Source organism: Caretta caretta, chromosome 16 (assembly GCF_965140235.1).
Source record: "Caretta caretta isolate rCarCar2 chromosome 16, rCarCar1.hap1, whole genome shotgun sequence".
Taxonomy (NCBI): Eukaryota; Metazoa; Chordata; order Testudines; family Cheloniidae; genus Caretta; species Caretta caretta.
In genome coordinates, this window is record NC_134221.1 from 15,363,589 (window position 1) to 15,379,499 (window position 15,911).

A 15,911-nucleotide genomic window follows, 5' to 3' on the forward strand; every position below is an offset into this window, starting at 1 on the left:
ACAGCCAGACCCCAGGGTGATTAGAAGAGCACAGCTAGGCGCGCTGCGCATCTGAGAGGCTTTGAAAAACAGTTTCATGACTGGCCAGGCTACAGTGTGACAGTTGTGTGTTTTTCTCCTCAATGCAAAACTGCCCCCTTTGTTGAATTTACTTCCCTGTAAGCCAATCCCCCTTCCACCACAGCTGGCAAAGGAAATAAAGTCCCTATTGTTTTGAATCCATGCAGTCTTTCGGGAGATCACTGACAAGGTAGCCCAGGTGGGGTGGGGGGGGGGAGGGAAGGACAAGGCCACATTGCTTATTGTAGCCACACTACAAATCAAAGCTGTTTGAATCTCAGCCTTCTGTTGCTTGGGCCATCCTCTGGAGTGGAGTGGCTGTGTACCCGGAGGGAGCTCTCCCCCAACCCCCCGCATTCTTGGGCGTCTGGGTGAGGAGGATATGGAATTTGGCGAGGAAAGCAGGCAGTTATACAATGGATGCAGCGGCAGACTGTGCTCTTGTATGCTCACTGTATGCTTTCCTGACCTCTGCCACCGAATGCCTCCATGCGTTCAGCTGTGCCCTATCAGTGCGGGAGGACTGCATGAGCTTGGAAAACGTCATCACGAGAATTTTTTTTTTCGCCTTCTAATCTGCAATAACCTCAGGGACGGAGTTGATATGGGGAGCATAGAAACATTTGCACCTGCGGGGGGGGATAAAAAGGGAGAGTAAAATTTAAGAAAATACATTTCTGAGAACAAAAGGGAGACTTTCACAGTGAATCAAGCAATTCACAGCAGACAGCACGTGTGTTTTAGGTACAAGGTTGCATTTTGCCTTTTATATTGAGTGCCTGCCGGTATGGTGACACATCACACACGGCTGGGCAACAGAATTCGGTTTCCAGGCTGCCATGGTAAGCCAAAGGGTACGCGGGGTTGGCTTCTTCTGCCTTCATAACATGTAGGAATGGTTTCAAATTGAAGCACCCTCCTTTCCCATAGGAAGCAATGCCAGTTGGGTTTGCTGTTTAAAAGGAGGGGCTGCGGGTTTGGGTTGGATGTGCAGCACACCCTTCCCCCCACTGTGTGGCTGTTCTCCAGGATGATTCCTTTTAGCCAAGCGCAAACAGCCCAACATGAGCGGGTCCTTTTACTGTTCCCTTACAAAAATTCCCTTATTTCAACCAGGTGACCATGAATGATATCACTCTCCTGAGGCTGACACAGAAAGATAAAGACCGAATGTTGCTTGAATGCGACCAAAACCCAGGACCATTTGCTGCCATGCTTTGTGCTGCAGTGATTCCAGACTACTTGCTACTGACTTGGCGTGGTAAAGTGTCCTACCATGGAGGACGAAATAAGGCAGCCCTCCCCAGAAACCTTCTGCAAAGGCTTTCAGAGTACCTCCAGGAGAGCTTCATGGAGATGTCCCTGGAGGATTCCCGCTCCATCCCCAGACATGTTAATAGACTTTTCCGGTAGCTGTACTGGCCACGAATGCATCCCAATTCTTCAGGGCAAATCAAACATTAAACACAATTGCTTTTAACCCCTGTAGTGTAGTTACAAATGTGCACTCACCAGAGGTGCCTTCTGCTCCGTCAGGGTCCGGGAACCCGCCTTGGGAGGGTATTGGCTCCAGGGTGATGAAAAGGTCCTGGCTGCCGGGGAGAACGGATTCTCCTCTTGCCTGCTGCGCATTCTCATTCTCTTCCTCCTCTTCCTCATCCACAAAATCCTCCTCCGTGTTGCGTGAGACTCCCCCCTTGTAGGTGTCCACGGACAGTGGTGGGGTACTGGTAGGGTTCCTCCCCCTAGAATGGCATGCAGCTGATCGTAGAAGTGGCATCTGTGGGGCTCTGACCCAGAGCGACCATTTGCCTCCGTTATCTTGTAGTAGGCTTGCCTGAGCTCCTTAACTTTCACGCGGCACTGGTGTGTCCTTGGTGTAGCCTCTCTCCACCATGCCCTATGTGATTTTGGCATAAATTAGCATTTCTTCTTTTTGATCGGAGTTCTGCCTGCACAAATTCTTTTCCCCATACAGCAATCAGATCCAGTGTCTCCCCTTGGCTCCATGCTGGAGCTCGTTTGTGATTCTGGGACTGCATGGTCACCTGTGCTGCTGACGGCACAGGAAACGAAATTCAGAAGTTCCCGGGGCTTTTCCTGTGTACCTGGCTAGTGCATCAGAGTTGAAAGTGTTGTCCAGAGCGGTCACATTGGAGCACTCTGGGATAACTCCCGGAAGCCACTACTGTCGAATTGCACAATGCTGCATCTGCACTACGCCAAATTCAACCCAAGAAAGTCAATTTTTAGCACTGCTCCCCTCGTCGGGGAGGAGTACAGCCGTCGATTTTAAGAGCCCTTTAAGTTGACGGAACAGATTTGGTTGTGTAGCTGCATTGCTTATAAAATTGACCTAACGCAGCTAAATTCGACCTAACCTCGTAGCGTAGACCAGGGCCCAGTGTATAACCCTGGGTCAGCAGCAGAGCTGGACTCGGTTTCATGTTGACCTGGTCTGTCTTACTAGAGCCTTGTGTTAATCTTAAAAACAGTTACAATGGAATCCTGTCGCAGGCATAGATTTTGGCATCCCATCTCATTTTGATATTTATATTTAAATGGGCACTCTTGAAATCAGTAAAACTAAACTTCCCATTGCATGCACCTCCACTGTACAAAGGCAGAGTTCTACTAGGCATTTTCATGCTGTGACATGAGAGAAGAATGAAGGCAGGGCGAAGGATAGTTTTACATTTGGTGCACTGGACTGGGACTAGATATGTCTGGGTTCTGTTGTCAGATACACTAATGAACTCTGTGGCCTTGAGCAAGTCACTTTAATATCCCATGTGCCTCAGTGCTTTATCTGTAATGTGAAGATAGTGGGTGTTGGGAGGAGAGGTTCTTAAGTGCTTGGGAAGAGCTCAAATCCTTGAGTGACTGGGGAGGGGCCACATGAGTACCTAGATAACAGAACTTGAAGTTTTTGATCACTTTGCTGGTTTCTAAAGGTAATGTAAACTAGGGACAAGCACATCATCAGTAGGAAATGGCTCTAGAAAAATCAGGTTCGATCTGTGTAATACTTAGCATTTGTAACACACTTCATCTTGAACGCTTTGCACTGGTAGAAAGCAGGAAGCTGAGGTACAGAAGTTGGCTTGCTCAAGGGCAGACAGTAAGCTAGTGACAGATTTGATTAGTAAAACAGAGTTCCACTGTATAGGGTTCTGCCATTCTGATTTAGATTTTCTAGATGTGAACATGTAAGAGTGTCCTGCATGACTTCTATTTTGGTTCTTTTACAGGGTCTTTAATTTACTTCACTGGATTTGAGATTCCCATAGAGCAGTGGTTCCCAAACTTGTTCCGCCGCTTGTGCCGAGAAAGCCTTGGACGGGACGGAATGGTTTGTTTACCTGCTGCGTCCGCAGGTTTGGCCGATCGCGGCTCCCAGTGGCCGCAGTTCGCTGCTCCAGGCCAATGGGAGCTGCTGGAAGCGGCACGGGCCGAGGGACTTACTGGCTGCCACTTCCAGAAGCTCCCATTGGCCTGGAGCAGTGAACCGTGGCCACTGGGAGCCACGATTGGCCGAACCTGCGGACATGGCAGGTAAACAAACTGCCAGGGGCTTTCCCTGCACAAGTGGCAGAACAAGTTTGGGAACCGCTGCCGTAGAGAATTGAAAGATGACATTTTTTTCTCTTTGGTAGGAAATTAGACGCTTACACCAGTATGTGAAGTTTGCTGTTCAGGATGTGAATGATGTTCTGGATTTGGAGTGGGACCGGCATCTGGAACAGAAAAAAACCCAAAAGTAAGTGAGTGAAATTGGAATAGAAAACTAGTCGGTGTCTAAGGAGCATACTAATGAATTAGGAATAGGACATTAATAAATAGACAAAAGGCATTTTATGATTACCACTCCAAAACTTTTTGAAAAAGTTTGTGAACAACATTTGACTGAGCCATTTTTGACTGTATTTAAAAGTTCAGACTGCGGACTATTTAACTGTGACTGACTTTGCTAGATGCTTTCCAGCAAATTCTCTACATGCTGTAAATTCCACTTTCCGAAATGCCTGTAAAATAGGCTTTGTATGCACTAAACATATCCAGGGGAGACTGGTAATGAAGCCCTTTTGTTGAACAAGTACCTACATGTTAAATTAATAAACTTGCAGTGTACTACAAAGAGAAATACACAACTGACCTGTGCTGCCTTGATATTCAAACCAAAATGTGGTTTGGGGGCTGAAGTCGTCTGAAGTCAGTAGATGAAATAAACCAGTTTTCTGTGTATGTATGCACATGCACTTGCAGCTAGGTGTCTAATGGTCTTCTCATCTTTTCCTGTTTGTTTCTTCTTGTTTCCAGGCGCCTGATTGTTCCTGAGCGAGAGACTTTGTTTAACACACTTGCTAATAATCGTGAAATAATTAATCAGCAGAGGAAGAGGCTGAATCACCTGGTGGACAGCCTGCAGCAGCTCCGCTTATATAATCAGACTTCTCAATGGAATATGCCCAGTGACACGTCTTCTCTTAGCAGTTCTCAAAGGTATGTGTAATATTTGGAGGTTGTAGCAAGAAGTGTATTGAGTTAAGTCTATTCCCAATAGTAATGTATGAAAAGGCATGTCCAAAACAGACTTAATAATCATGCTTTGTAGATATAATTAAGTGTAGAGATGTCGGGGAGAGGGGGGGGATCCTGAAAAATGAGCACTGGCTGTAAATATGCAAATTCTGCTCACCAGTAACACAGGTGCTCCTCAAATAGGCGTGAAAATTAATTCTGTTGTATTTTGCGATAGCTTGGTTTAATATATCAGTGTGTCTCTATGAAAGATGGGCTCTCACAGAAATGAAAACACTGTGAAAGTGTAGCCTCAAAAATGATCTACCATTGTCATGTCTCATGAGGACTATAATAGAATTTCAATTTAGGACAAGAGGGAATTTATTAGCCATTTGATTTTTTTTTCCATAAGTAACTTAAGGTCTTGATGCATGCATTTAAATATTGCAACACCTAAAGAGGTTCTGGTGGCATTGAACAATGGCTGTTGTAAAGCAGTGTCATTGAGGCATATGCAGATAGACAATCCTGTGTCCTTTAGCCCTTCCAGGTGAGTTGGGCATCAAATTATGGTGTTTCCACATGAGCCTGTGGTTCCTTCATTCCCACACAGCTGCTTATGTGGGGCAGATATATGGCTATTCCTCTTGCAGGACCTGTCTTTTGTTTCACCGCTCTGTCTTGTTTCAGCTTTGACAGTGACCTTGAGAGCCTGCGCAGTGCCTTAGTGAAAACTACCTTGGAATCGTATGCCAAGCCTCTGCCAAAAGCACCTGGTAACTCATTGTTCTGTGTTTTTTCCCTACCTGCACATTCTAAAAATGACTTTTAACTGAATCTCCATGGTTTCTATAGACTAGTGATTTTTTTCTCCATTTTGCAGCTAAATTGTCCCCAGTTAAACAGGCACAGCTGAGGAATTTCCTAGCCAAGAGGAAGACTCCACCTGTGAGATCCACTGCTCCAGGTAAACCCTTGATACATTAGGAATCTGAAACATGCAAGCCTTCCCACAGAACTTGTTAATATCCTGCCTTATCTGTAGAAGGAAACATTGCTACCGTAGCCCCTTGTATTCCTCACTTCCCCAAATAATGAGCTTCTGTGGAACTAGTTCTAGCTAGAAGTTTCCTTTCCCCGCTCAGACTAGACTAATGAATATCTCTTTTATTGGCTTGTCCTCAAAGTTGGCCGCCTTATTTTCAGTAACAATAGTGCCATTTGCTAAACAGTTAAGAAAAGGAATCTAAATAGCAAATGGAGGCAAAGTTAAAGGGAATCCCTAATTCTTAACTGTTTTCTTCATAGTAGTGTTGGTTATTTCTGTGTAATGCATCTACAATACTAAAATACAAAGAAGGCTTTTATAAGCCCTTTCACAAAAATGCAGAGTAAAACTAGTTGTGAACCATGATCACTCAAAATACTAAATATTTAAAAGTTATTTAAGCTTGACTAAATTCTAAATATCTCTTTATGGCTGAGTGAGTTATTTCCAGCACCTGGGAGCTCCAGTCATGGACCAGGACCCCTTTGTGCTAGGTGCTGTACAAATACAAACCAAAAAGGTGATCCTTGCTCTGAAGAGCTTACAAAAAAGGCAGTGGTTCTCAAACTTTTGTGCTGGTGACCCCTTTCGCATAGCAAGCCTCTGAGTGTGACTCCCCCCAAATAAATTAAAAACACTTTTTTTATATATTTAACACCATTATAAATGCTGGAGGCAAAGCAGGGTTTGGGGTGGAAGCTGACAGCTCACAACCCCCCCAAGTAATAACCTTGTGACCCCCTGAGGGGTCCCGACCCCCAGTTTGAGAACCCCTGATCTAAGGCATGGGAAGAGCATCATTAAACTTTGTACTGTACATATGTATATGCAACCCCCCACACACACACACAAACACACACTATAGCTTTTGTTCATGAGACAGATTTAAGATGAGTGTCTAGTCTCTTAATCTCAGTGAGCCTTCCAGTCTGAAATCCAGGTTCAGGATCGTTTTAAAATAGGACAGTTTAAAACTAAATGCCTCTTTTCTTCATGTTCTCTAGTTTAATCAAAGTATGTGGCACTCATTTCAGAATCAAACACCAGTAGCTCTTGTTCTGAAGTAGTTATTTAGTGTAAGTCTTGCATATTCAATCACAAAGAACCATTTCTTTACAATAACAGCAGAGAACAATTTGTCATTAAAATCTTGAGGTGGAGGCAGTCAAAGGGTTGCAGGAAGCAGTGGTCTGATAGCAAGTTCCTGCCTCTTTCCTTCCCTCACACTAGACCTACAGTACTAAGAACCATAAGTATTGTACTTCATTGTTAAAGTCTCAGGTTTGTCAAGGAGATAACAATGTAGCTTGTGAGACTGATATAGATGTGACTGATGAATAACTGTTTTACAATAGTTTCTACATGAGACTGGGAGGAATGATGTGAGGTTGAAGCTTATCATGTGATTAACAAGAAACCTTTAAACTAAATTTTATCTTAAGAATGGTTCTCAGTATCTTAAAGTGTGGAGACACTTGCAGACTCCGTGTTTTGATAACCTGCTGCTCTTTATGCCATTCTTGAAAGTATTGTCTTGGCAGCACAGAACTTCCAGAAATAGTGCAACACTGCAGCTTATCATACACACAGACATCACAGTTACTACAGTTGGCCTTTCCAGTATTTCAGTGTCAGTCTCATTGCTCCTACGACCCTCCCGCTGCCATCTCCATACCTGCATTGCGTTTCAGCAGCCAAAACGCTATCTCACTGCACACATGGCTGGGGAATTTCAAGCTGCAATTTGGACTGAAACCTGAATCGCGGGATCACAAACAGCTCCTGCACTTCAACATTTTGGAAACTAGGGTTTTCTCTTGCTTTATCATGAACACTTTGAGAGTTCCAAAGAACTCTTGGCCCACTCATTACCCCACCAGGTGTCACATCACTTGGTGAACATCAAACGCTGAATGCCACTGTGAAGAAAAGTTTTTTTTCAGTAAATGTAACAAATATGGAGATTGAGATGAGTCCTAATTTGCATATTAACAGATCAGTTTCAAGTGTGACCTTCAGATCTGTCAGGGCAATAGGGGCAGCCACTAAAAATAAAGGTTTCCATCTGTTATAACCACAGTGGGTGGCTTTTTGGATGGGTGGCTCCTATGACTCAGAACAATGGTTGTTATGGCATTGGGAAGCCTTGGAATGTCACGTGCTCCAATGTAGTTTTTGAATCAGTCTCAATATCCCAATATTTGGGGGTTGTTGGCACCCAGGCTCCTAAGAGAAGAACCCCAACGGCCCTGTGTGCCTTGGAAGTGTATCGGCGGTTCATATTAGACCATGTGAGTTAACAGCATTTATGGGGTCCCTGATGCCATTGTATGAAAAGTGTCTTCGGAGTCTCTCTTCATTATTTGAGACACTTTTGAACCCCTTTCATTTTTGTTCCTATGGCCAAAAAATGTCCATTGACAATGACCGCACTGGTAACTTTCAAACATGTAATGTTTCTCATATTATTTATGGAAGAAATAAATCTCTCCCAATTAGTTATAAGAATATAACACAGCAGCCCTTATTTTTAAATTTGAAAGGATCGGGAGATTGCATGTTACCGTAATGTAATGCCTGGCCACACAGCATGTGGTGCCAGAGTTGAGAAGTTAGCTTCTGCACTTAAGTTAAAATGAGACAGTTAAAAAGTTTTATAGACATGGTGTTTCTATCCTAGCCATTGAGATTAAATAGCACCCTCATTGGCTTTGGATGACAAAATAATGTGGCTCTTCCCATTGCAGCCAGTCTCTCCCGATCAGCCTTCTTGTCTCTGAGGTATTATGAAGATTTGGATGAAGTCAGCTCAACATCCTCCATTTCCCAGTCACTGGAGAATGACGATTCACAGGTTGTAGAGCAGGAAGAGGAAGCTGCTCCAGTCCAAGTCCCCCGACATGCTCCTGTAGTCCGTACTCCCTCTATTCAGCCTGGTCTAATGGCACAGTCTCCACCATTTGGTAAACCTCATCTCACAATGGGCACTTTAAGTGAGTAGATTTTGGAACTGCATTCCCCTTCTTGTTTGTGACCTTGTTGATGTGTTTAATCTCTACAGTGCTTGTCATAACTTCAGTTCTAGGTGAAATGATTTTGTGGTGTCTGTCTTCATGTTGCCAAATCTCCAAGAGCAATGAACAGTACAGAATTATAGCCCCCTTGAACTCAGGCCACTAGTGTTGAAGTAACATTGGAAACTTTGTGCTTTTCCTATAGCCTGGGCCATTTAGATCAAGACTGAGAAATTCAACTAAGATTATCTTATCTATTGGCTAGAGGACAGGAGGGAAAGTCAAGACGCCTGCCTTTGCCACTAATGTGTGACTTTGGGCAAGTTACTTGACCTTCTTGTGCCTCAGGTTCCACAACAATAAAAAGGAATGAACCTTTTTGAGCCATAAATATGAAATCTTACATGGGAGATGGCCCTGCGGCTCAAATGTGCATATTGAGGGCCTCAGTTTGTAGCTTTGTGTCTAACTTCCGCTTTCAACTGGTGTAGCCAGGTTTAATACTTGGCATCCCAGTGTCTGACAGTAAGGTGACTACTGATGGGTGTTCGGTTTCTCTCCACACCCAGAAGAGTTGTGCTCGCTTCTGTAGGGATCCTCTTAGTGATCAAGCAAGATGTCAGTAGACATGACTATAAGGACAGACTGAGAAACAGCCACCCAATATGTCCATGCTTTTATGTGACTGCCTACGTCTGGTAGCTGATTGAGAAGGTGTTTTTTCAGCAGATGACATTCTGATTGATTGATTGTTAAGGTTTATTAAGGAATTAATGTAGGAACTGGGTTATCTTTTTCCAAAGGGAGTAAGATTAAGGGTTGGCAATTTGACCCACCCTGCATGCTGAAAAGATAGCTGATTAGGACTCCACCGCTTGCAGTTCATTAGAAGTTATGGGAAAGTGAACATTGCTAGATTTGATGAATTGCTAGTTGCTTGACTGTTGTAAATTAGTCTTGTCTGACTATATGAGGATTCAGTGGGAACAGGTACATAGTGTATTGCTTTTAAAGAGTCAGTACATTCTAGTAGGGGCTTTTGAGTCTCCCTTGTTCATGGGAGTTCAATGAACTGTATCTTTTTTTTTTTTTTTTTTAGTGCCTACATCTTCAAGCAGAATCGTTCCACAAGGGGCAGATAGCACAATGCTTGCAACAAAGACTGTGAAACATGGGGCCCCTGCTCCCACTGTCACTGTCCCAGCACCACAAGCAGCTGCTGCAGCAGCATTGAGAAGACAGATGGCTAGCCAGACTCCAGGTAAAACTAATGTTAACTGACTAAACTCTGGGCATTTCTACACATGTGTGGTGTTTTTATTTATGTAGTGAGTGCATTTAATAGACTTTTAATGCCTTTGAGGGTAAGAAACCATTGACCTTGGCGTGAGCCAAGTCTGATACATACAGGATCTGTATATTATTCCCCACACAACGCTGCCAGTGGTCTCTTCTCTCTTATTTGAACTCTCAGAAAAAAATGCCTGAAGAATCAACATCCAGGGCTACTTAATATTCATTTTAATCTATGCAGAAACACAGGAGTTGATGACTATATATCAGGGGTGGCCAACCTGTGGCTCCGGAGCCACATGTGGCTCTTCAGAAGTTAATATGTGTCTCCTTGTATAGGCATCGACTCTGGGGTTGGAGCTACAGGTGCCAACTTTCCAGTGTGCCGGGGGGTGCTCACTGCTCAACCCCTGGCTCTGCCACAGGCTCTGCGCCCACTCCACCCCTTCCCACGCCCTCCCCTGAGCCTGCTGTGTCCTCCTCCTCCTCCCACCAGAGCCTCCTGCACTCCATGACACAGCCGTTTGGGAAGTACGGGGAGGCGCTGATTGGCAGGGCTGCCAGTGGGCAGGGGGGGTGGAAAGCTGATGACGTATTACTGTGGTTCTTTGGCAATGTACATTGGTAAATTCTGGCTCCTTCTCAGGTGCAGGTTGGCCACGCCTGCTATATATCTTCAGAAACTAACATTACGATCATCTGATATACATAAGCCCTGAGGAATTCCTGATAGTTGACTATTGCACAACTGAAATAATAATCAATCTATATGTAAAAATCCTCCATGATTAATGAACAGTAAAAGGAAAAGATGTTGCCCATTCTAATAGTTGTTCACTATGTTAGTTACATTAAAAGATGTATATTTTAGAACAGTTTAATATTAATATTAAAGGAACACTTTAGGTTCAGGTAGGTTAGTCCTTAGATCTGGCTGTGGGGTTTTAAAAGACCTTAATAGAAAAATCTCCATATATGAGGGGTTTTTTTGTTGTTTTTTTTTTGCTTGGATTTACACATCCCTTGTAGCACCCAATCATTGCAGGAAATAATAAAATTCAGCTACATACAAAAAGGAAACTGACTAGTCTGTCTTGCTTGTCCAAGGTGAATGGAACTGCAAAAAGTAGATGGACAGCATGAATACTGGAAAAGTAAATTAGGCATTTAAAATTCTTTTTTTATTAATCTTAGAAGTTTAATAAGGGACGGGGGGGAAAAAGGGCAAGGTAAGAGATTTGTGTTAAGTATGACTTACTCTCTATAAATCTCTCAATGCAAAATACGGTAATTCCAAATATTACAGAATCCAGTAAACTGGATTGTATTATGTAAATTAGAGTAATACAAAGTAATCTAACTAATTTACGATAAGTAATTCTACACAGTAATTACAGTCTAAATTTATAGTAAAGTTTATATGACATTGCCAGCACAAACTGACACACAAAATTACTTTTAATACCTAGGACTAATATTTGAACATACTCACGTTTTGCACATACACAAACACAGAGCATGCATTTATGTGGCCAAAATAGCAATCATGCACACTCAATAGGTATTTCTATATTTGCCATTCTTTTACAGTATAATTGTGGCACCTTAATATAGACTTTTATTCTCCACTGAAAGATTTTTTGGCGGGGAGGGGATGAGAGCAAGGAAAGGGATATGATCATAATCGCAGTTCCAAGAATAAAATGGCCAGAATTCTGAATTGCAATCAGGAGATCTGTCAAGTATTGATACCAGTTATCACACCAGTTATTAATGTCCTCCATGCATAGTTGTCAAAAATTCTCTATATATCCTAGATGTGCTCTCATAAATCACAAGTTTTCTAATCCGCAGTAAATTACTCATATCAGCTTTGAGCCAAACCCATGGTTTCTGCTGATTTGAATAGATCAGGAGTTCCCTTGTAGCTAGTGCACTGCAGATTCCCTCCCTGTCCTCCCAAGTGTACATAGGTGGTGGTCTAGTTAAGAAGCTACTCTTCTGGATACTTGTATAATCCATGTGCAATGGAATATTTCAGCTAATTGGTGGGATTCATCTCTGTTCACTCTTAAAGCAGTGAGCACCTCCTTGACTGAATCAACTCTAAAGAACGTCCCTCAGGTGGTGAACGTGCGAGAACTGAAGAACAATGCCTCAGCGCCTGCTGTTTCTGCGGTAATAGGGTGCGTGCCTTTCTCTACATTCCAATATATTCCTTTAATTAGCCCTTGCAATAAGGTTCATCTGCCAGTAGGGGGCAGTATTACTGTTTCATATAATCTGAACCTGTTGAAGTGGAAGTGTTTTGCGGAGTAATGCAGGAAAGAACAGCTGCTCCTTGCTGTTTTGTTAGCACACAGGTCTTGCTGGGGAAAGGTGGTGGGTACTGTGCTCCCCGAGTTGTTCAAGGACATGCTACATGATTTGCCTAAACAGGAAATTTCCAGTGTCTGGTTTAGAGTCCTGATAATCTAGGCTAGTGGATCAGTATTAAATTCGTTATTCATTATTAGGTTGTATGTAAATATAAAATATGTTGGTACATCCCCTTTCTGTTATGGTTCTAGATCCTATGTTTTGCTAATGCAAACTCTGGATCCTATTACCTCAGTGGCGAGCTTGAAACTTTGCTATATGGTCCCCACTTCCCAGTTACTAGTATTTTTGCGTGTATCCTCTACTTTTGAGTGGGGAAAACGCACCTATCTGCAATTTACTGAGTATCGGTGTATTTGAGCTGTCCAGCTGCTCTCCTGTTTATTCCCTCTGCCATAGAAAACATCTGCTCTGTAGTTTACTTCTCTAATGCCATGCCCCTTGGTCCCTGCACTGAAGGATTAAGTTTATACTCCAACTTCTCTGGTAACTTGCATTGTTAGAATTTCTTCATAGTATAAAACCCTTGATATATCAAGGATTAAATATGAATTTGGGGCAGAGCTCCCCAGAAATATATCCAGATGCTAGGCTGTCTTGCTCAACAGAAACCCACGAATATGTGCTCACTGTTTAATTTACAATTTATCAAGCAGTTCTGACTTCCCTGTGAGTTTAACTGAAACTGTTGGCCTTCCCATACTCCACAGCCAGCTGCCAACTCAGGTCATTCCAGGGATTTCTCTCTTCTCACCAGGCAGTGCTGCCAGCCAGAAAACTAATTCTTTTCTCTGTCGGTAATGACCTTGAAATCTTGTTTTGTTTTCTGTGATGGTTTAAACCAAGAGAAATGAATGATTTTTTTTAAAAGTGAGGGAGGAGAGATTTCCACTGAAAAGTATTAGAGGAGTTAAGGATTATGCTGTCTTCCTACCATGATAAAAAAAGAAAAAAAAGGTATTACAAAAAGAGATAAATTCACCATTTGCTTCCAGTGTAAATTGTCTGGAATTGCAAATGCTTTATCCTAGACAATGGTGTGCATTGGACATGCGCCTCTTGGAACTATTTCAGTTTGCCACTTCTGGATTTCATGTATTTTGTACTCCTCTTTTTGATGGAGAAGGGAAAGCAGTATTATTTTGAAGTAGCTTATCAGAATGCCTTGGAAAAGGTGTTTTCTAATGGTGAGCATCAGTTGTTGCTTACCTCTGGGAGTCCAGCTTTGAGGGTCTATGCTTGGAGAAGGTTCAGAAGTTCCTTAGTATTTCATTTTCCCTAAAAGCAACTACCTTCCTCTGAGACAGTACTTTCTTGAAGAGCTGTAGACCAAATAACGGTGCCCAGAACTCCTGCCAAAAGCCAAATTGGGATGAGCCTGTGGAAGTGATCTCTACAGGGTTTGTTTGTTGCATGTTCTGTGCCAAAAAATTAAAAATTCTGCACACAATATTGCAAAATTCTGCATATTTTATTTGTCAGAACAACACATTATAATCTCACCAGTTTCAATTATTATTTTGGGTAACTTATTTCAAAATACCTGTCAGCAAGTATGTCTGTAACAATACAGACAACAAAAAAGATTCAGGAAATGTTTTTTGACAAATAGATTCCTTACTAGGCATATTATTACTCAGAGTTCTGTATTAATTCATTTAAACTACAATACAGAACCATATTTCCTGCACCCGTCAGACGCAGTGCAAAGGTTTGGGGGAGTCGGGGGTAATGGAGGAGCTGAGGGAGAGGGAAGTAATTTCTGGGAAGGAGCCTGGGTGTGAACTTGGAGGGTTGTTGGGTATGGGTGGGAAAAATATGGAACAGTTTTTTCGGGGGGTGGGGAGGGATTGTTAAGCGAGCTTCCCCCACGCAGACCCTGGCTGACCCCTAGCCTCTCCCATTCAGTCAGGCACATCTGCCCCGTCCCCATGTGTCCTTGCACCCGTGTCCATGTGTCCCTCCACCCCCACTCAGACACCCACTCCCTGGCCCCCATATGTCCCTGCATCCCCTCCCCCTGTCCCTAAGTGTCTCTGTGCCCCCATTCAGCTGTGCCCCTTCCCCATGTAGCCCTGCACCCCCTCCCCCCTGTCCTTATGTGTCTGTGTCCCCACTCAGCCATCCCCTTCCCCCATCTGCACCTCCTCCCCCATCCCCATGTGGCCCTGCAGCTTCTTCCCACCATGGCCTTGTGCCTCCACTCCTGTTCTGGCCTCCCCCACCAGCCCTTAGGAACCCCAGACTGACCCCGAGCAGCCCCACGCTGTCTATCTCCTGACCTGACCCGACAGACATTGTGAAGAAGGCACTGCAGGCTGTTTCTCTTCCCCTCGCTGGCTGGGAGTGGCTGCTGTGTTCTAGCGCCACAGTGCCCTCTGGTGGGGAAAAGGCAGAATTGCAGCAACTTTCCAGACAAAGTTATTTTCTGCTGAGGCTGGCCAGAAGCGGCTAATCTGTTCTTGCGCCATAGCGCCCTCTTGTGCGCAAAAGATGGAATGGCAGCAACTTTCCGGCAGAAGCTATTTTCTGCAACAACAACAAAATTAAAAATGTGTGGCACATTAATTATGCACGTGTGCAGTGGTGCAGAATTCCCCCAGGAGTGAAACTATATCTAAACTATATTGCCTCAATGATAAGCTCACTCACCGTTATGCAGCCTTGTTAGAAATGCTGTATCCAAAATGAACAATCGATGCACATCTTGGATGAGTGTTAACTTGAACTCTATGATATAACTATTTTAGCTTCAAATAGTTTTAGACTTGCAGTATCTATCTGTATCTATAATTCATGGGGTGCCATATACCTTTATATTTCAAAGGCTTTTAGAGCCTTATTGTATAACTGACCTCATAAAAGTGTACCATCTAAAAAAAAATCTACCAAATAGAACCCATGGTAGCCAGTCACATTGATTACTAAATAAAGAGCATTCATCCAGCAAAGTTGTTATCAGTTTTTGCTACTTCAGGCTACCTGTTTCTCTCTTGCCACAGCAGCACCTTCTCTGGGTTGTTGAGCTGCAATGATTTCTAGTCATTATCTAGTCAGGTGTTCTGTGGCCTGTAGTTAAACAAGTTGGTGGCTTCAGTCCAGTTGTTAGTGTGTGGTTGATCTCATCGCCAAAAAAACCAAAGGGCATCTCCACAGTTGGAACCAGACTTTCCTTTGTTAATAGTTTCATCAGAAGAGCTAAGGATTGAAGGAGCTTGAAGACCAAATTTTCCTCTGAGAGGTGACCCCTTCAGAACAATCCTGAAGCATTGTGGGACTGTGTGCGGAAGCTTGCCCCACCTCTGCCTGTATTTACCTGCTCTGTGCTTTACCTTCAATCTGGCACCTTTATAATAAATATCCTATATATCTATTACACTAACATTCATCAGACCAAGCGAGTGTAGCTACACACTGAGTGAGTAGAAATCATATTCTAATAAAATATCAATGACTCACTGTCATTTCCCCTTTGGGAAGAACTTTTTTGGCAAATGTTAAGGTCATGAGTTGCACAAAATCATTTACATGGAGATGATACACTTATACCTTTCTCTGATTTTAAAAGTAATTTAAGTTCTTACTGCAAAGAG

At 43.2% G+C, this 15,911-nt stretch overlaps 1 protein-coding gene across 5 annotated transcripts in view; it reads left to right on the plus strand.

Moving 5' to 3' along the window:
- The window catches only part of NUP214 (nucleoporin 214), an 81,969-nt gene that overhangs the window by 23,915 nt on the left and 42,143 nt on the right, over positions 1 to 15,911 (plus strand). For 4 of the 5 annotated variants that reach the window (XM_048822635.2, XM_048822634.2, XM_048822631.2 and 1 more), the window contains 7 exons: positions 3,717 to 3,820; positions 4,381 to 4,563; positions 5,275 to 5,360; positions 5,468 to 5,551; positions 8,380 to 8,625; positions 9,746 to 9,907; positions 12,017 to 12,125. In XM_048822635.2, coding sequence (XP_048678592.2) covers positions 3,717 to 3,820; positions 4,381 to 4,563; positions 5,275 to 5,360; positions 5,468 to 5,551; positions 8,380 to 8,625; positions 9,746 to 9,907; positions 12,017 to 12,125 — 974 coding nt within the window. The remainder of the gene's footprint in view (positions 1 to 3,716; positions 3,821 to 4,380; positions 4,564 to 5,274; positions 5,361 to 5,467; positions 5,552 to 8,379; positions 8,626 to 9,745; positions 9,908 to 12,016; positions 12,126 to 15,911) is intronic. The other variant, XM_048822632.2, reaches the window with a different exon arrangement.